We start from the raw sequence: 20,933 nt of genomic DNA on the forward strand, positions 1-20,933 counted from the left end.
ATTCTAAACATGCATATTCTTGTGAGATATTTCCGGATTTTTTGCGCTTTCACAAATTTTTATATGTAGCTAGTCACACCGTGTGGACAATCATTATGGGGATTTCTTTGTTAATGCTATAGGGATTACTCACTCGGTCAGGGGTTACTTGGTCGGTCAAGGTTACTCACTCGGTTAGGGGTTACTTGGTCGGCCAGAGATTACTCACTTGGTCAAGGATTACTAAGGCCCCGTTCTTTAGAGCTGCTCTGCTCTGCTTTGCTCTGCTCTGCTCAAATCAAATATTCTTCGCTCTGCTCTGCTCAAAAGAAATTTGCTCTGCTCTGCTTTACTTAATTATCAAATAATAATTAATTATAACAACAATAATAATTAATATTGTATTGATGATAATAATTTATTAATTATTTTAAATAATTATAATAATTATTAATATTAAAAATAATTTTAATAATAATAATAACAACAACAACAACAACAACAACAACAACAACAACAACAACAACAACAACAATAATAACATTAATAATAGTATTAATAATGATGTTGAAATCTGCTCGGTTCTGCTCTGCTATCCTGAAATCTGCTATGCCCTGCTGAAATTTAATCTGCTGTGCTCTGTTGACCCCTGCCGTGCTCTGCTTTGCTCTGCCTAGAAGCTCAAAAGAATAGGCCCCGTTCTTTAGAGCTGCTCTGCTCTGCTTTGCTTTGCTCTGCTCTGCTCTATAATAATTAATAATAACAATAATAATTAATATTCAATAATAATAATAATTAATATTGTATTGTTGATAACAATTTATTATTTTGAATAATTATAATAATTATTAATATTAAAAATAATTTTAATAATTATTAATATTAATAATAATTAATATTTATTAATCGTAATAATAATTAATAATAATAGTTATCATTATTAATATTTAATAAATCAAACTATTAAGAATTAATATTTAATAATATTATTAATTAATAATTTCTAATAATTATAACAATTCTTTCAAATAAATAAATAATAATAATAACAATTTCTCTTATAAACATTTGATATTAGATTCACAATGTGTAGAAACATTATATGTATGTGGGTATTGATTGTTAGTTAATTGAGTTGAATTATTTTTCAAATCTTTCTATACAATTTAAGAATTAAAAACAAGAGGTTGTTTTCAAGTAGTACTTTGTATATCATTATTATTTTTATGGTTAAAAATATATTATTAAGACAAATTTATAAGTAAAATCATTATTACTGATTAAATAATAACAACAACATTAATAATAATAACAATGATAATAGTATTAATAATAATAATAATAATAATAATAATAATAATAATAATAATAATAATAATAATAATAATAATAATAATAATAATAATAATAATAATGATAATAATAATAATAATAATAATAGTAATAGTAATAATAATAATAATAACAACAACAACATTAATAATAGTAATAATAATAATAATAATAATAATAATAATAATAATAATAATAATAATAATAATAATAATAATAATAATAATAATAATAATAATAATAATAATAATAATAATAATAATGTTGAAATCTGCTCGGCTCGGCTCGGCTCTGCTCTGCTATCCTGAAATCTGCTTTGCTCCGCTCTGCTGAAATATAATCTGCTCTGCTCTGCTGACCCCTGCTCTGCTATGCTCTGCTCTGCCCAAAAGCTAAAAAAAAAAAACACGGCCTTAGTTGGTTAGGGGTTACTCGGTCGGTCAGAGGTTATTCAGTCACATTGCATGTTACTCATCGATCAAGGGTTACTTGGTGTGTGTCAGCTGATCACACACAAAAGTTGTTAACGTTCAACGCATTTTATGTGTAGTTGGCTACACCATGTGACAAATTATAATAGAACAAAATAACTTTTATAACACTAAGTGACCCTTGTAATAATACTAATCAACTAACCCTTATAACACTCACAAGCTAAGTAACCCTTATAACACTAACTAACTCCCGTGACACACTGAACGAGTAATCCCTATAACACTAACGATGTAACTTTTATGATAGTTGGTCACAGTAATTGGCCAACAACATATAAGAATTTGTGTTTTTATATATATATATATATATATATATATATATATATATATATATATATATATATATATATATATATATATTAAACAACTACTCCATCTGTCCGTATTTATTTCCCCTATATTCCAGTTTTAGATGTCCCTTTAAAGATTGTTGAATTTCCTTATATGATTCTATGTGTCCACCAGCAACCCCACTTGCTCACTGTCATCATAAAACTGTAAAAGACAAAGACACCCTCACCTATTTGCAAACTTTGACTCAATCCTTAATACACCGTAGCTAGATTGGTTATAGTTCCAAACGTAAAAGAGAAAATGCCAAAAAAGCTAGAATACTTTTTTTTTTTTTGAAAGCCAAAAAAAAAAAAAAAAAAAAAAAAAAAAGAAGCTAGAATACTTAAATAAGTATAACATACGAATATAAGTGGTAAATTATTTAACTTTATACGTTCCAATAAATAATTTTTCATATTACCTCTGTTTCTTATTAACTGCAACAAAAGGGTATTTATTTGTGAAATAAAATTTTCCTTTGTTGCAGATAATAAGAAATAAATGTAATTTGTTTATTCTTTAAACCTCCTTCCACCTTTGTCTTTTTGTAAATCGTAATGTCAAGAGTTTCATGCTTGTCAATACGTACTTAATATTGTTGATAACTTGATGTCGGCTACAATATATAAAGAGAGCCACACAAGGGTGGGTGATGAGTTTCGATCCCAGTATCACCTGAAATTGGGAGGGGAGCTCTAACCACTTGAGTTATCCCTCACACTCATATCGGCTACAATTATAACTATGTAAATAAACCATCATAAACCATCATATCGGCTACAATTACACTCACTATGATTGCATGTTGATCAAATCTACCCTAGCTAATTACATTCGGGCTTAGTTACACACGTTATTAGTAAAATTTTTATAAATTATTTCAATTTTTCCTCAATCATCGAAGACTTCATAATGCAAGGCATGTCATTACTAATCTTAAAGCATCAATTAACACAATTATTAATTGTAATAATGCTCTGAAAATTAATCTTCCCACAATTTTGAATTTCTTATTGCTCGATCTTCATGTTCCCCTTAATTACGTTAACCATCTATAGATGAAGATCGCTAGGATGCCCCATATCTTTTTTGACACAAGGATGCCCCATATCAATTAACTCATTAAAATCCAACTATCATGTTTCTTTCACTACAAGATATTATATCAAAGAGGGCAATTTAAATCGCCCTCTTAGGTTCAAATTTCGCCCTATTAGGCAGAGAGGGCGATTTTAAAATCGCCCTCAAGTTGCCCTGTTAGCTTCGTCCTATTTGCTTCAAAGGGCATACAAAATTTTCGCCCTATTTGTTAAATATCAAAGAAGGCAAAAAATTTCGCCCTCTTTGATCGAAATCAAATAGGGAAAAATTTTCGCCCTCTTTGATTGAATCAAGCAAGACGAAATTTTTTTTGCCCTGTGTAATCAACTCAAACAAGTCAATTCATATTGCCCTCCTTGCTCAAAATTTGCCCTATTTGATCATATTTTTAAAGGGCAAAATCAAAGTCGCCCTCTTTGTTCAATTTTTCGTTTTAAAAAAAAAAAAATAATTCTAGGTGCTAATAGGCATAAATTTTCTATAATATGTGCTAATTAATGCTATAGGCATAAATTTTTAATTTTGTATATACAAAAGTATTAACCAAGTTTTCTATAATAGCAAATATATACAAAAGTATTAACCAAGTTGTCTATCAAACATTCTTCTCATCCTTGCAACTAGCCTTTTGGTGTCCTCCATCCCCAAAACATCGACTTGATCTCCTAACTGCAAACTTGACAAAAACAGGACCAAAAGTGTTTTGGGTGTTTTTGTCGCTCGGGAGAGTTACAACACGAAGACTGATCCGGGGTGAGCTGTAACTGCAAAATAAACGGAGACACCAGTTGGGTGGTGCTCCGCCTCCGACGCACAAGTTAGAAACTTGAAGGGAGAAAAAGGTGCGGAAATTTAGGTAGGGATCTGCTCGGATTCCAAACTCAGGTGTTTCTCTGATGTAAGAGAATGCAAGTGTAATAAATGGTAAAACGTGCCCTCAAAATGAGGGATATCTCCCTATTTATAGGGTCTTTGGAAATTGTGCCCCTGATTAGGTCACGGAACCCTAATCATTGGTGGGTTGTGCGTTTTGCGGCGTTCTCGGGATTTGGGGCCTGAAGGTCGCCATTTTTCCCTTTATTTCTGGAGTGACACGTGTCAAGCAGGGATTGGTCCACTCTGGACCATTCTGAGGCTGACACGTGTCATCCTCTGATTGGGCCACGTGGCAGGGTAAAATTACCCTAAACATTTGCCCCTCACAGATGTGACGTGGCACGCCACATGGCATCTGTGACACATGTCACACTCCGGTTGGCGGTAATTTTACCGTTAAAGAGTAACCGTTCACCTTCCGAGTAAATTACGGAAATGCCCCTGTATTTACCCTCTATATATAGCCGTTTTACCCTCATGATTTTGTACGTTTACAAAAACTTTCTAGAGAGAAAACTTTGAGAGAGCAGAAGTCATCCGTTTGAGTCAGGCGCAAGCAAGAAAGTTTGTTCTCCATCAACCCAGCCGGATCCGCCTTCCTTCAGATATCACATCCAAAGGTACCGTCTCTGTCACTCTCAGCTCTTTTTCTTTTTTCACCGCTTGTACATATTTCTTGCAATAAATGGATGCATCACCAACACACACGGCACAACCTAGGTTAGAGTCCAGCCGGTCACCAGGGACGGCTGAGTCTAGGACTGGGAGTGCCGTCTCGGGGTGTTGGGACCACCCTTTGCCTTGGATTCCGACAACTTATGTGTCTCTGCAGGACACCATGGCTCGGACAATGCAGACGACAACTGATCCAAATTACAAAAACGAAGGCTCAGGCGGCCAAACGCCTGAGGGAGAAACGTCTGGTCAGGGAGGCCAGACGGCTCTGGAGAGATCCCCTCCGCGTGCCCCTTCAACTCCTGCTGATTCCTTCTTGGAGCAATGTGACCAAGGCGGCGACGAGGCCGCCTCTGCCCCCTTGAATCAAAGTGAGGAGGAGACGGAGAGCGACAGCTCCGCCTCTACCTCTGAGAGAAGTGACGACTTACCCCCGCTTCCGGATAGTGAGGAGGAAGAAAAGAAAAAGTGGAACGAGAAGGATGATCCCTTCAACATCCACGTCTCCTCCAAGGACCGGATTCAAATGGAGGAAAACTTAAAGAATTTTACTCAAATGCACCCGCTAGGAGACGGGTATAGGATCCGGGTGCCGCCTGAGAATGGCACCATCGCCTGGGAGAACGATGAACAGAACGCCAACAGCTATTTTGGCTGTTATGAGGCGGCGTTCAAGGCTGGTCTCCGCTTTCCCCTTCACCAGGCGGTGAAGGCAATTTTGAGAGGCTACGGCCTCGGAATCTGGCAACCTACCCCCAACTCTTGGACAAACATTTTGGGGTATGTTGCCGCCTGTGAGTTCTAGGGGCTTAACCCCGGCTGGGAGGCTTTTGCTAGTATGCACTATCTTAGCAGAAGCCCAGGCGGCTGGGGGGCGTGGTACACTCTAACCACGCAACCTCAGTATATGATGACCTTGGACAAGGTCTCCAAGTTCGATGGCTGGAAGCACAGGTTCTACCTGATTTCAGCCCCAACCAGACGGGAGAATTATGAATTCCGTCTGTACAATAAGAAGCCCGACTTGTTGGGCAGGAAGTGCGCTCTTCCCCGGATCCCAGAGGAAGATTTTGACAAGATAATTGAGGCAGACTTTTTCGGCCTCACAGACGCAACTCTGTCAACCGGGGAAACAATAAAAGTCCCCAAGAACTGGATCCCCAAGAGCGCCTGGTTCAGGGATGAGTGTTTCCTAGCCGCCTGCGGGCTAGGGCACATGTTTACAAAACGTATGCGCCTGAATTTATATCCGTCTGTAGTATTTTTCTATCGAAATTGATTTATGATATTGACCAATTTCTTTCTTTTTGCAGAAGAAGCATTAAACATGTTGCAGTCGGAGAAAACTCCCAAACGGTCTTCTGCAACCATCTGCAAAGATCTTGCGGAGAAAGCTGCGGCTGAGGTCAAGGCCAAGGTAACAAACGCCTGACCCTTTCATAAGTTGATCCTTTAAAATCATTTTTCCCGGATGCTAACCTTAACTTTGGTTAATTTTGCAGGGAGGAGAGGTTGGAAAGTCGTTTGAGAAACAACTCAAACGGGCTAGGGAGGAGAACCCCGCCGTTCTTAACAAAATTAAAAAAGCCACCTCTGCGTCAACTCCTGGCGCCTCAGCCGGGCATCAGCAGATGCGGATAGCGGGGCGCAACGAGAAGATAGGCGGCAACTTGTGCCTTGATCTCGTCAACCCCTTATCAGCAGCCGCGGGGTTCACCACGCCTGCAAGCGGTTCCCGCTTGGCCGGCTCTGAAGGTAAGAACCCTTTTGAATCCCCGCTTGAGCTGGGGTGGCCTTTACGGGTGAAATCCCACTCTCAACAGACGTCATCCTTAGACGGTCGGCAACAAATAGGTGCTGCCTTAGTTTCGCACTCATCACGCATTGATTGTGGTGCAGATCAATCTCCCCGCTGGCCAAACGTCCAGAAGCATGCCAAGGCCATGCTGGAAGCCGTCCGGAAGAAGGATAAGGACAATATCCCTGGGATAGAGACGTTCAATCTTGAACGCATTCTATCCCTTCTGGCTGAGGTAAGAAACTTGTCAATTCAATTTTATTTTTTCAAGTGTCTTATCCCGCCTGCAATACTTATGCCGCCTGACTTTTTACAGGCCATGCTGCGGGTGGACGGGCTCAAACGTCCTTATTCTCGCAAACGGGAAGAAGTAAAAAGGGCCAAGAAGTCCGCCATAGACGCTGATAATATTGCTTTACACTCGACTATCGTAAATGAACTTGAAACTAAAGCAATAATTATGATAAGGCGTCTAGAATCCAGCAGCTGGAGTCAGATCTGAAGACGGCCAATCAGCGGGCGACGGATGCTGAGACGGCTAAGAAGGAGGCGGAGAAAGCCCAGAAGAAGGCGGACGAGAGCGCCAAGAAGGCTGATGAGGCGCTCAAGAAGGCCCAGACGGACCTTGGCACACTTAAAGGTGTTTCCGAAGAGAACACCAAACTGAAGACCAAGGTTCAAAGGCTGGAGAAGGAGGCTGCTCAGGCTCAGATAAACTTTGCAGCAACCCTGGAGGCGGAGCAAAACCGCCTTGTTGCTGAGAGTGACGCTGACAATGACGCCCGTATGAAGATTGCCTGGGCTGCCTTGTACCTAGACGCGGATTATAGCATCTGGGCACTGGCGCACAGCTATGCCGAGTACGTGGTGTACTTGAGAGAACAAGGCGAGCCAGAGCCTGCCTCTTTCGAAGCCTGGGTCAACTCCAACAACGAGCCGTCCGCGCCTGAGCTTCCTGGTCCTGGTGAAGCACAGGAGATACCCTCAGATGATGAGGAGAAGGAGGAGGACCAGGAGGCACCGTCTGCAGGCCAGAAGTGACCATTCAGCGGCAGTATGCCAATCTCTGCTTTTTTATTTTTTCTTTTATTCAGCGGCTGTATGCCAAAACTTTCTTTTTCCGGCCTGCGTGCCGAGTATCCTTGTATTTACCGGCTAAGGAGCCGAGTTAATGAACAATTTCTTTCTCCCGGATGGGGTTCGGTTAACATTTGATCCACTACAACCGTTTAGTTGGGTGGACTTTTATGAAATGCACCGACTGAGTCGGTTTTGATCATTTCGCATTTGAATTTTTATTTTGTGCAAATTTTAATTTTTCATTTTTGCCTAACTTATCCAAAGCATGCGGTGATTTTTTGCCTAACTAGTCAATAGTCTGGCTGTCCTTGCCCCTGGACGGCTGTGTGATTGGTTTCAAGTGGAGTTGGTTGATTGACTTGAAAACGTGTGATGCTGCAAAGAGCATGATATGTTTGTAAGTCAATCAATCACAGTAGTGATTGCCCCAAACCAAGTGCACAGCCGTACACAAACAGGCGTTCCAGTCACTACCCAGACGGCGTTTGTCCGTCTAGGTAGAGATTTCATAGCCATTGAACAACTCTTTTGCCCCAATTGGGGTGGGAAGTGCAATTTTGGAATAGATAACCTAAGTGAGACCTTCAGCCGGTGACTGACTGATGCCCCATGGCATCCGATATTCGGCAACTTGATCATTCTTCACAGGTCATTTTGGTCAGACGGCTATGAGTTGACCAATTAGGTCGTTCAATCTTTGTCGTCTGCATGGGTACGTAGAACCGACAAATAGTCTGTTCTCTGCGACGATTGCACCCAGAGGGGTGTCGCCGGACGCCTTTGTCCATGTTGGGACAGGCGATTTTATAAAATGAGCAACCATCCGGCCATTTTAGCCTCTAGTCTTTTTTAAGACCGGTTGTATAGCCACTAAACGTTTTTGTGCTTAGTTTTTAGTCGAAGTATTGAATTTACACTAAGTATCGAACTTAGTTGTTTAAACGAACGAGTCTGTCTGGGTATTACCCGGACGGACAGACAATTATTTAATCTTACCAGGTATCAAACTTGATTATGTAAAAGAAAAATCCGTCTGAGTATTACCCAGGCGGATAATCAGACTTAGTTAAATGAACAAAGTATCAAACTTAAATAAACAAGAGATCCGAATATCCGAGTATTACCCAGGCGGTCAAACAAAGGTAACCTTTACTAAGTATCGAACTTAGTTAGGTAAATGAAAAATCCGTCTGGGTATTACCCGGATGGGTAATCAAACAATAACTCAATTTTGCAAACAAAGTCTGAATCTTCATTAATTGACTCATTGTTTACAAAAAGTTTACATTCTCAGAAGTATTACTTTTTTAGATTGTCTACATTCCAAGTTCTAGGCAGACGCCTGCCGTCTAGAGTTTCCAAGCGATAGGTGCCATCCCTTACTTCTTCATAGATCCGGTAGGGGCCTTCCCAATTTGGGGTTAGCTTCCCCAGCTCATTGGCCCTACCAGTTTCCTCCATTTTTCGTAACACTAAGTCGTCAACTTTCAAAGGACGCTTGTGTACTTTTTTGTTGTAGGCTCTAGTCATTCTCAGACGGTAAATCTCATGACGCAAGGCGGCATTGCCCCTGCGTTCTGGGAGTGAATCCAATGCCAGGCGCATTGCTTCCCAGTTCGCCTCTTCATCATATAACATGACTCTGAGAGTCGGCTCGTAATGTTCGATGGGCAAGACGGCTTCAGCACCGTAAACCATGAGAAATGGGGTTTCACCAGTTGCCCCTTTTGCTGTTGTCCGGATGGCCCATAGGACATGGATTAGTTCTTCTGCCCATAAGCCACCGGCTCTTTCTATTTTCTTCTTAATGCCGTCTGAGATGAGTTTATTGAAGGCTTCAACTTGGCCGTTTGCTTGGGGCCGGCCAACAGATGCAAAATAGCTTGAAATCCCCTGATCTCCCAACCAAGTTTTTAGCTGAGGCGTCTCAAACTGAGGACCATTATCAAACACCATAGACATAGGTACCCCATACCGGGTGATAATGTTCTTCCAAATAAAGGAAATTACGTCTGAGGTCTTGATGTTTTTAACCGCCTCAGCCTCCACCCACTTGGTGAAATAATCCATAGCCACCAAGATGTAACGCTTTCCGCCTGGAGCAGGCGTGTAAGGACCTAGAATGTCCATGCCCCATTTTGCAAACGGGATTGGGCTGTGGATGGCCGTCAGATCAGTAGCCGGACGGTGAATGAGTTTGCCAAATTTTTGGCACTTGTCACATTTCTTCACCAATTTCTTGGCGTCTGCCTCAAGAGTGGGCCAAAAATAATGTCGTCTGGCTCTGACGGCTAGGGACCTGCCGCCTATATGAGAGGCGCAGAATCCCGAGTGCAAGTCTTCGAGAACTTCTTTTCCCTTCTCTGGGGTGACACACTTCAACAAAGGCTTCAGAAACCCTGCCTTGAAGAGTTCTCCATTTTTCAACTCGAAGCTTGCAGCTCGCTTTTTCAGGACGGCTGCTTCCTGTGGCGAATCAGGAAATGTACCGTCTGAAGGGTAAGCCCGGATGCCATCCATCCAGGTAAAACTTCGGTCTAGAATTCCAATGGGATCTTCATAGATGCTTCTCTTTTCAAGAACTTCCCAAAAGACAGACCGAGGCGCATCATGGCAGGCGGAAGACGCCAGTTTTGACAATGCATCCGCCTGGTTGTTTTCCGACCTAGGCACTTGACTCAGACAGAATTCCTCAAGTGCCTTGGTCTCTTCTTTGACTGCCTGAAGATATTTAATCATAGCCGGATGAGTAGCCTCGTAGCTTCCCTCATACTGGCTTACGACCAATTGAGAATCAGAGTAGGCGTCAATTTTCATGGCCCCTGCCGCCTTACACATGCGAATGCCGGCTAGCAGGGCTTCATATTCCGCCTCATTGTTAGAGGCTTGAAATTTGAAGCGTAGTGCATACTCAAATATGTCCCCTTCAGGAGACTCGTAAATTACTCCTGCACCACAGCCGTTCTTAGTAGAGCTCCCGTCTACATACACTTTCCAAACCTGATCAAGATTATCCGGAGCTACCGGACGGGTCATTTCAACAATGAAGTCGGAAAACGCCTGACCTTTCACTGCCTTCTTGGTTCGTAAGTGATTTCAAGACTTTGCATTTCAATAGCCCATTTCAACATTCTCCCGGATGAGTCCAAGGTAGACATTGGCCGCTTGAGTGGCTGGTCGGTGTAAATCACCACCGGGTGTGCCAGAAAGTAGGGCTTCAATTTTTTGAAAGCCATATACAGAGCAAGGCCAAAATTTTCAACCATGGGATACCGGAGTTCGGAATTTTTAAGAACATGGCTAATGAAGTAAACCGGGAGCTGCACGCCGTCTCGCTCAGCAAGGAGAACGACACTGAGGGCATGATATGAGATGGCTAAGTACATGTACAACGTCTCCCTAGGTAAAGGACTGACCAACCTAGGTAGAGAATGTAAATGCTCTTTCAACCTCTGGAATGCCGCCTCAGCATCCTCCCCCCATTCAAATCTGGTTTTCTTCCTGATTGCTTAGAAGAAGTAGAGGCACTTGTCGCCTGACCGACTGAGGAACCTCCCCAGGGCGGCCAGGCAGCCGGTGAGCCTCTGCACTTCCTTGACAGAACGGGGTGACTTCATGTCTATCACCGCCTGTATCTTTTCAGGGTTAGCCTCTATCCCCCTTTGATCAATCAGGAATCCGAGAAACTTCCCAGACTCAACACCAAAGACGCATTTCTTAGGATTTAACATAACCCTATGCCGCCTGAGGGTGGTGAATGTTTCTCGGAGATCAGCAAGGTGATCCGTCTGTAGCTTGGATTTGACTATCATGTCATCAATGTACGCCTCCACATTCCTCCCAATCTGATTAATGAAGACCGTATTAATCATCCGTTGGAAAGTGGCAGGCGTATTTTTCAAGCCAAACGGCATCACAGTGTAACAGAATAACCCCTGATTAGTGACGAAGGCCGTCTTCTCTTGATCTTTCTTCCTCAGGGGTATCTGATGGAAGCCGGAGTAGGCATCCATAAAGCCCATCAAGGCGTGACCGGCTGTAGAGTCGACCAGACTGTCGATCTTTGGAAGCGGGTAACTGTCCTTTGGACACGCCTTGTTGAGGTCTCTGTAATCAACACACATGCGCCAGGTCCCATTCGGTTTCTTAACAAGGACCACATTGGCCACCCAGTCGGGAAAATTACAGGGCCGGATGAACCTGGCATCTAGCAGCTTTTTGACTTCGGCAGCTGCCGCCTAACTTCTTTCCTCGCCGTGGTTTCTTTTCTTTTGCCGGATGGGCTTCTTTTTGGGGTCCACGGCGAGTTTGTGGACAACGAGATCCGGGCTGATGCCTGGCATCTCTTCCACTTCAAAGGCAAAAATGTCTTTGAATTCCTTCAGCAGAAGGTGCAAGCTTGCACCCAAAGTAGCATGAGCAACCGTCCCAACCTTCACAGTATGTTCTGGACGGCTTTCATCCAGAACGAGATCAATACTTTCACCAGCCGGTTGAGGGCGGAGCTCATCTGACCGTTCATCGGTCAGTGATTGCTATTTTTTCTCTTTCTTCACCTCCACCAGCAGAGGTGCCTTTCTTTTCTTCCCGGCTGCTAGTAGGACAGGCACAGGGTCGGCATCCTTGACATTGTCAAGGTCTATTGGTTCTTGGCCGTCTGGGGCCACAATGTCTCTAACGGCTGAGAGATAACACTCTCGGGCCGTCTTCTGATCCCCTTTCAGGGAACCCACAGTGCCGTCATCCCTCTTATACTTAATGAGCATGAGAGATGGGATGATTACTTCCTTGGCTACGTTGAGGGTCGGCCGGCCAAGGATAATGTTGTAGGCGGTCAACTCCTCAAAGAACAAGAATCTGACGACAATATGTCGTCCTTGGCCCTTCTCTCCCAGCCGGATGGGTAAGTCAATTCTTCCGACTGGGTAGACCATCCCACCCCCGAAACCAACCAAGGGGTGGGTGACCGGATGCATGCTCCTGACGTTATATTTTAGCTTTTGCAAGCACCGGAGGCTGATGATGTCTGATGAGCTGCCGGTGTCAATAAGGATTCGTCCAACCAACTGGTTGGCAACCTTACATTCAATGACAACCGGGTCATCATGCGGACGGCGGACGCTGCCCCTATCCTTCTCAGTAATCAAGACGTTTGGGAAGGAGGTACTTGCAGACGCCTGCTCGTCATCATCCTTGTCCATCTTTCGAAGATGGCTCTTGGTGCCCCGGATGGTAGGGCCACCACAAGAGAACCCGCCTGCTATTGTGTAGACCGGCTCCTTATCGGTATCCGAGCTACTAGCAGGCTGGGGGGTAGTCTTGGAGGAGTGACCCTTGTTTTTCTTTTTTGCTCTGGCTGGGGACTTAGAAATGTAGGACTTCAACAGCCCTTTGTCAGCCAGACGGTCCAACGCCCGCTGAAGACTGAAGCAGTCGTTGGTGTCATGGCCGACCTCCTCATGGAACTGACAGAATTTATTTTTGTTCCGCGACTGGACAAAACTCTTCATAGGATTCGGCTTCTCAATGGACAGCCGGTCCTTTACCTCCATGAGGATGGAGTTGCAGTCTTTATTAAACTCGTACTTGGGGACGTACGGTTTAAACTCTTTCTTTTTTTTCTGGGACGGCTGGTCAGAGTCAGTAACCGCCCAGACTTCTTTTCTTTTCTTGCTCTCTTCTTTGTTTTTCGCCGGCTGAGCAGACCAGTTGTCTTTCTGTTTGTCGGACTTCTTGGAGTCCGACTGGTTACCAGGCGAGCAGAGGTCGGTAGCTTGGATGTAGCTTTCCGCCTCCCTCAGGGCCGCCTGTAAGGTGAAAGCCCCTTTTCCGACTAGGTCGAACTTAAAGGTCGACCCGTCTCTCAGACCTTTGAAAAAGTCTGTAAAAGCTACCTCGTCAGACAGTCCTTGAATCTGAATTCTTATCAGATTGAACCGCCTGACATATGAGCGCAGCCCTTCTCTCTCTCCCTGCTTAAAAGTGCTCAAATCAAGGCTTGTTTTCTTAGCAGGGATGTTCATTGAGAAGTTGGAAGCAAACAGGAAGGCGAGCTGCCTGAAGCTATCGATGGACCCGGCTGGCAAATTGCCAAACCATTATTGGGCAATGCCCTTCAATGTAGCCGGGAAGCACCGACACCAAGTGGCATCATCCAACCCCTGCAGATACATGAGTTTGGTGTATGCCATGAGGTGATCTTCCGGATTGGTGGTACCATCATAGGTACCAACCAATACATTCTTAACCTTGGCCGGCTGGGCCGCCTCGGTTATCTCCCGGGTGAACGCAGAAGGTTGTTCACCCAGGCGCAGCAGACGAAGCTGCCAGTCCAATGGCTGGACATTTGGATATGCCGCCTGACCTCCAAAGAAGGCCGACTGCATGAAGTGAGAAGGATACTGTCCGTAAGCCTGAGTAGGCACATACGGTACAGCTCCAATCATGTGAGGGCCAGAATGGACGGTATTACCGCCTGTCTGGCTCTCATGCAAGGAGGGTGAACTCCCTGCAGAAATATTGTTGAAGCTGTCTGGAAAGTTCGACGTTGAAGCCGACTTAGACAGCGATTGGTTTCTCTTCCGGTTTATGATCTCCCGGGCATCAAGAGTTGATTTTTTACTTCTCACCGGCTGCTGAGTCCGGCGAGTGTTATTGGTGTTCTTCCCAAGAAGGAGAATTTTTGACCAATCAATGGTCTCGGCTGCCTTCTCCTTTGGATGAGGAGTGGGCTGCCGGTTTCTGACCGACTTCCCCTTCTCTGGAGGAGTCTTCTTCGCCGACTGACCTTTACTTGGGCCAGCCCGGCTTTTGGTGATCAGCTCTTTAATTTCACCCTTGAAACTTGTCATGAATCTCATGAGTTCGTCTCGGGTGACAAGGGCTGATCTAGCGGCTGTTTGGGTTTCCCCTTCCGGCTGCCCAGTGGGTCTGCTCGGACCCGCCTGGGAGGCACCCCGCTCCAGAGTCTCTCTGGGCCGGATGCGCTTGATTCTGAGAGAGTCGTCTTCGGCTGTAAAGGTTTCAACCTGAGGATCCTCATCCTCCTGATCTGTAAAAACTTCGCCCAGACGGTTAGGGGATGGTACAGACTCTTGAACCATCTTCGAGGTACTCTCCCCACAGACGGCGCCAAATGTTTTGGGTGTTTTTGTCCCTCGGGAGAGTTACAACACGAAGACTGATCCGGGGTGAGCTGTACCTGCAAAATAAACGGAGACACCAGTTGGGTGGTGCTCCGCCTCCGACGCACAAGTTAGAAACTTGAAGGGAGAAAAAAGGTGCGGAAATTTAGGTAGGGATCTGCTCGGATTCCAAGCTCAGGTGTTTCTCTGATGTAAGAGAATGCAAGTGTAGTAAATGGTAAAACGTGCCCTCAAAATGAGGGACATCTCCCTATTTATAGGGTCTTTGGAAATTGTGCCCCTGATTAGGTCACGGAACCCTAATCATTGGTGGGCTGTGCGTTTTGCGGCGTTCTCGGGATTTGGGGCCTGAAGGTCGCCATTTTTCCCTTTATTTCTGGAGTGACACGTGTCAAGCAGGGATTGGTCCACTCTGGACCATTCTTAGGCTGACACGTGTCATCCTCTGATTGGGCCACGTGGCAGGGTAAAATTACCGTAAACAAAAAGTATTACAATAGATGGTAGTTAATAAAGAAACACTAGAGTATTACAACAGATGGTAGTTGAAGACAAACATTTATAACAACAATATTATTCTACAATATTCATAATAAGAGTATTATCTACAAAAACACAATATACATTGCTATTCATAACAAAAGTATTATCCTAACTCCAACCACAAGTCACTCTTAAACTTCTTTCAAATTTACCAATTTAAGTGCTCATATCTCATAATAGTATCAATAGCATCATTCTTCAAGGATCCACATACTCTGCTTTTTAAATCAAGCAGTGTGTACACCTAGTAACCTCAATAAAATAAGACAATACCCAATATCCAAGACCACTCAAAGCGATTTGACATAGACAGAATTAAGGAAAGGGGGGCCAAAAAATATATGAAAATAAACCAAAAATCTTACTTGTTCCTACACTACTCTTGTCAAAAAGTCCCAACCAAAAATTCGATAATTTAAAGCTAATATTTCTACTTGAGGACTACAAGAGAAAGAGAAAGAGAGCTTAATAACTTCAAAGACACCCTAGTCATCCTAGAAATTTTAACAAAATATATAAGCAAACAGAATTTTAGGAGGGGTACCAGTTATGTTGCTATCCCTTGGTACATCAACCAGAAGGGCATAACCTGTAATAAAAAACAAACAGCAACAATAAGCAATTAAATGATCAACAATATCTAATAATTAATAAAGAAATATATTAGTATATAGAACATATCTCAAAGCAAGTAGATAATTCATAAGTGTAGATAATTCGTATAAAATATTACCTCTATTAAGCATCAAGGCCAATCTTCTCCATGATTAACCGAAGCTTTTGTTCTAGGTCTTCTTGTTTCTTCTTAGACGCTTCCAATTCAGCTCGCATAATATTATTTTCATTTTGTAGTTTTTCAACATTATGTTCCAGCTCAGCTCTTCCTATCTTTCCATCTTTAGACGACACCGGGTGCCCTTTGCCTAAACCACGGGCATAACCTGAACGATGTCCAAGAACCTTCACATAAGCTTCTTCAAGAGTAAGATTATCAACCCCCTTTTCACCAATTTATTTCTCATGCAACTCCCTTAATTCCTTGAACTTCTCCTCGGCCTCATCGTCAAACTTCCCATTTTTATGCCTTACAAGATAAAACAAAGTCAGAATTTTAAAATAAAGAAAAACAAAGTGTTCGTGCATTAGACAAATATTCAATATACCTCTTTGACTTCTCCCATAACTTTAAATACATGGGATCATCATTAGCTTGGGATGCAGTGGTTACATTTGAACTAGAACCATTGATTTCGGTGACCTCATTCTCATTTTCACAAGCTTGTGCCTCAAGTTCCTATCAAATCATATACATACACTTATTAATTTAAGCAAGATGAATCCATTTAGGAAACAATAATAATCAGAGCAACAGAACAAGAAATGTGAGCCAGAAGATCATCTGATGTAACCACAATGAAAATTCCACCAACAGACTGTGTTACTCATTGATATCAAAATTAAAGGGAAACAGAACCAGAAATTAAGATTCAGATTAGGATGGTCAGAAACAGAAACAGAACCAAAAGATCATCTAAATGATGCAGATTAATTTTAACATTTATACTCACCAATTCATAAATTATGCGAGCTGTTGATTTCGCACCACGTGCCGACTTGATCTTCTTTGCAAGAGCATTAGCCCGATTCTTCTCACTCCTTTCCTAAAGGTTACAAAATAGCATATAGGATTAGTAAAGGGGAAGAAATGCAAATTGTAGAATTTTGATTACAAGAGCATTCCTATTACTTACCTTCTGCTTAGGAGAGCTCCAATAGTTATATACAAGCCACTTCCATTGTTCAAGTTTTATTGAAGGTGGGCAAGCACGCATTGTCGCTCGGTCATGGTCAAAGTAATTTAGACAATTCAAACAAGGACACCTCTTCTTATCCCCAGAATTAGGGTTAGTGTCCTTGAAAGCAAAATCAAGAAAGTATTTAACACCATTTCGGTAACTTGGTTGAAGCTTACCATTCAACCCTTGAACATGCATCCAACTTCTATCATTATCCATTCTATATTACATAAAACAATATATAAGTATACCACACTGTTATAAAAAAAAGGTGAATACATGTATCTTTTTAATCATCCATGTTTAAAAAACATCACACTTTCTATCAAACTTAAATTCATTAGTGAGTACTACATTTTCATTTTTCATTTTTTTTAATGAGAATCCAATACTAATAATAATACTAATTGCATTGCTTTGGAGTTTTAAAAGAAGGCCCATTATATTTTATATATTATGAATATATAATAAGTTGATAAAAAAAATTTATGAACACAAGTCATTATGGAGAGATCAAATTAGTATTAACATATACAAACCATAACCTTAATCTTAACCTTAACATAATAAGTTGATACACATGGTTTTTATGCTAGACAAAAAACCTGCTCACCACAAGAAGTAACATACACTTGTCATGAACTTAAATACTACTTCCTCAGGTATTATTCTGTTTAAGAGAATATATTTGTAACTACCCTGTGAGTATTAGGTTTGCTCTAGGACTCTTGTAATATGAGGTAATACACAACTCATAACCAGCGTAGTATTGTATACATTCTAACATGGTGTCACAGCCTGGACTAAAACCTTAAAATTCCCCTCTTTCTCTTCCCTCTCCCATTCACCACCCTCGCCCACCTCTTCTGCTGTCATTTACATTTACCACTCTAACTTTGATATACTCACACAGTCAAACGACAGTAGACGTACTAGTACACACATTACATTTACCACTCCAACTTTACTCATTTGCATAAAATAATCACTACTCTAATTGGTTGGTAAGTTCAACAAGAAGTACCACTTAAATCCACCAATTAAATAAGTGGTTGCTTTAATATTTTTTTAAAAAATGAAGTATAAGATTGACAAATTTTAAGTGTCTGTCACAAATTCATTGACTTATCATATACTGTATTATAAGCCCTACCATTTGTTCATATACAAATTCATCTTACTGTATTGTAAGTTAAAGTCCAATTTAATATGAAGTATTAGATTAATTAGGAAAACAGAAATTACTAAGAACGATTGTATTTCAATTATACAAAGGACTAAATTAGGAGTAGAAATCCCAAAAATTACAGCAATTGTGATCAAGATATAACAAAATTTTTTGGTTTTCACACAATTTCAAAGTATATTCTGACCAAAATTTTTAAAAAATCGGAAGAGCATAAAATAATCCAAATTAAATATCATAAGATAATCCAAATTAAATATCCTTTTATCAAAATTATCACAATTCATGGTAATCAATAGCTCATACAATTAAGAAATTAAGCAATTAATTCGATAAACAGTTTGAATAATCTCAAATGTAACATGCAATACCTGAAACTTTCAATTCGAGCAGATTCGATCCAAATTCGAGCAAGTGATTCTAGCAGAAGAGTGGAGCAAATGATTCGAGCGATTTGAACCGAAGATTCGAGCAAATGATTGAGCAGAATAAGATTCGAGCAAGAGATTAAGGTTAAGATTTGAGCAAATGATTCGAGCAGAAGAAAATTGAAGCAATCAGTTTGGGGGTTTAGGGTTCATCATTTTTTAGAGGAGAGAGAATGAACCTTATTCTGTTTTGGGGGTTTAGTAATTATTTTATGTAACTTTTGTCTTTAGGCGTATTATTTTATTACTAGTAGTACTTTCAACGAGGGCAAAATAAAATTTCGCCCTCTTTGCTCTAAAATTAGAGGGCAAAACTACAATTTCGCCCTCTTTGTTCTGAAATAGAGGACGAAAATGGAATTCGCCCTCTTTGCTCTGATATACAGGACGAAAACTAAATTCGCCCTCCTTGCTTTGAAATAGAAAGACGAAAGTAAATTTCGCCCTCTTTGATCTACAATAAAAGGGCAATTATAATTGTGCCCTCCTTGATAGCAACTACCAAGGCAAACTATAACTTGCCCTCCTTAACCGATTAAAGTCGCCCTCTTTGATGTTTTTTCTTGTAGTGTTTAATTATAATTAAGGAAAATCACAAATCTCGTGAATAAATGATGAATTGTTCTTAAAATGGTGGATCATGTATATAACGCTACAATAATAATGACAAAATATTATTATTAATTAGAATGTGTAACAACCAACTAATGTTGTATATTCCTCAAAAAAATATATAAAATATAAAATATAAATTAAAAAAATAAAATAAAAACAAAATAAATAATAAATAAATAAAATAAAACAACTAATGTTGTAATGCAAGCTTGATAGAGATTGACTCTAAGATATGATTCTTAATTTTGATGGAATTAAAACTAAGGTATAACATGTGTGCTTGTGTCAATTTGGGTATCTAAATTAAATTTGGTGAGTTTGGGTCTATTTCACATTTGAATAAAGCTAGAATTTTATATATGTTCACATAAGTTGAAATTTATGTCAGTTTTAGATTGAGTTGGTTGATGACAATCGGATTGATTTTTGATACTTCTACGTGTTGTGCGCATGTGACTTGTTTCCCTTTAAACTCGTATATAACTTCAGTGAATATTAATCAATTCTTTGTCATTTTTTTTACCATGAAGACATATTATTTCCAATTGAACAATGGTAGACTATTACAAGTTTGGTGGGTAATACCAAAATTTCTGAAAATCGTTCGAATAATAAGCTTGATGATACCTCTTGGATTATTGATACTGGAGCCATGCATCATGTTACAGGAGAAAAATCTTGGCACTTTGACACAAAGAGTTTTAAATGTCTTGTAGGGATACTGAGCGGTGATACAGTGTTGACTTCTCTTATTGGTTCTGTTCGTTTGTCAGACAAATTACTCTAACTGGGGTGCTCTATGTCCCTAATTTGAGTTGTAATTTTCCTTATGTTTCACAGCTTAATGACGAGCTTAATTGTATTGTCCAATATAACTCTTATATGTGCGCTATATAGGATCAAACGAAGGAGTTGATTGGAACAGGAGCTAGGAGAGACGGATTGTACTATTTTAGCAAATCAGATTCCGTGCAACGTGTGGGTGCTATTGACGCAAGGTCTAATTTGGAGCTATGGCATCGTCATATGGGTCATCATTCCGAGAAAGTAGTGTGTTTTTTTTTTTTTTTTTTTTTTTTGGAGAAAGATGAACTATATTAGATAAACTTTAGCATTAGCAACATGTTTACAAGGCCAGACCCTATTACAAATAACACCACCATCATCTAAGGTGGGTTCAAAAGTGGTGACTGATCACCCAAAGTTACAGTTTGATTAGAGGACATAACAAGTTTGTTCCCAAAAGATATAGTACTATTGTTGCAAAATACATCTGATGCAGCAGGGGGTACAATCAGCACACAGATATCTAGAATGGTCTCAAAGCTCCATTCATCCCTGGTGGAGGGTGTTAGATGTAGCATAGCTTGCCTGGCCACCACATCTGCTTCCTTGACTTGATCCCTGGGCCCCTTGGATAGCTTTTCCCTTGCCATCTTTTTTAGTAGGTCCTTGCAAAACAGATAATGGTTCCCCATTTCATCAAAGCCCTTGTCTTGTTGATTTTTTCTCCTTACAACTCTCTGACAGTCTGAAATTATGTGGACTTCCT

The 20,933-nt window shown here is 40.9% G+C and overlaps 1 protein-coding gene across 3 annotated transcripts; it reads right to left on the reverse strand.

Annotated features, from left to right (window-relative positions):
- Positions 1-1,595: 1,595 nt before the first annotated feature.
- Positions 1,596-18,966, reverse strand: LOC145611162 (uncharacterized). 3 transcript variants are annotated; one of them, XM_081666452.1, is made up of 7 exons: positions 18,710-18,966; positions 17,108-17,372; positions 16,925-17,017; positions 16,520-16,650; positions 16,090-16,440; positions 15,901-15,945; positions 1,596-1,703 (listed from the first exon to the last, which is right to left on the reverse strand). In XM_081666452.1, exons 2-5 carry the CDS (start codon positions 17,369-17,371, stop codon positions 16,368-16,370), a joined length of 561 nt encoding a protein of 186 aa, XP_081522578.1. In that variant the 5' UTR covers position 17,372; positions 18,710-18,966; the 3' UTR covers positions 1,596-1,703; positions 15,901-15,945; positions 16,090-16,367. The 3 variants fall into 3 exon arrangements, with proteins under 3 accessions (XP_081522578.1, XP_081522586.1, XP_081522570.1); XM_081666460.1 differs by lacking the exon at positions 1,596-1,703 and having other exon boundaries at positions 15,356-15,945; positions 17,108-17,269; XM_081666444.1 differs by lacking the exon at positions 1,596-1,703 and having other exon boundaries at positions 15,356-15,945.
- Positions 18,967-20,933: the final 1,967 nt, after the last annotated feature.

The sequence above is a fragment of the Chenopodium album genome, chromosome 3 (genome assembly GCF_948465745.1).
Source record: "Chenopodium album chromosome 3, dcCheAlbu1.1, whole genome shotgun sequence".
In the NCBI taxonomy this organism is placed as follows: domain Eukaryota; kingdom Viridiplantae; phylum Streptophyta; class Magnoliopsida; order Caryophyllales; family Amaranthaceae; genus Chenopodium; species Chenopodium album.

Bases quoted from the DNA above. Each gene is read 5' to 3' on its own strand.
- LOC145611162 (XM_081666452.1), bottom strand. From the start codon at position 17,371: ATGGATAATGATAGAAGTTGGATGCATGTTCAAGGGTTGAATGGTAAG. The intron at 16,651-16,924 runs GTGAGTATAAAT...ATGATTTGATAG, and splicing joins CTCGCATAATTTATGAATTG to GAACTTGAGGCACAAGCTTG. The intron at 16,441-16,519 runs GTATATTGAATA...TTATCTTGTAAG, and splicing joins TTATGGGAGAAGTCAAAGAG to GCATAAAAATGGGAAGTTTG.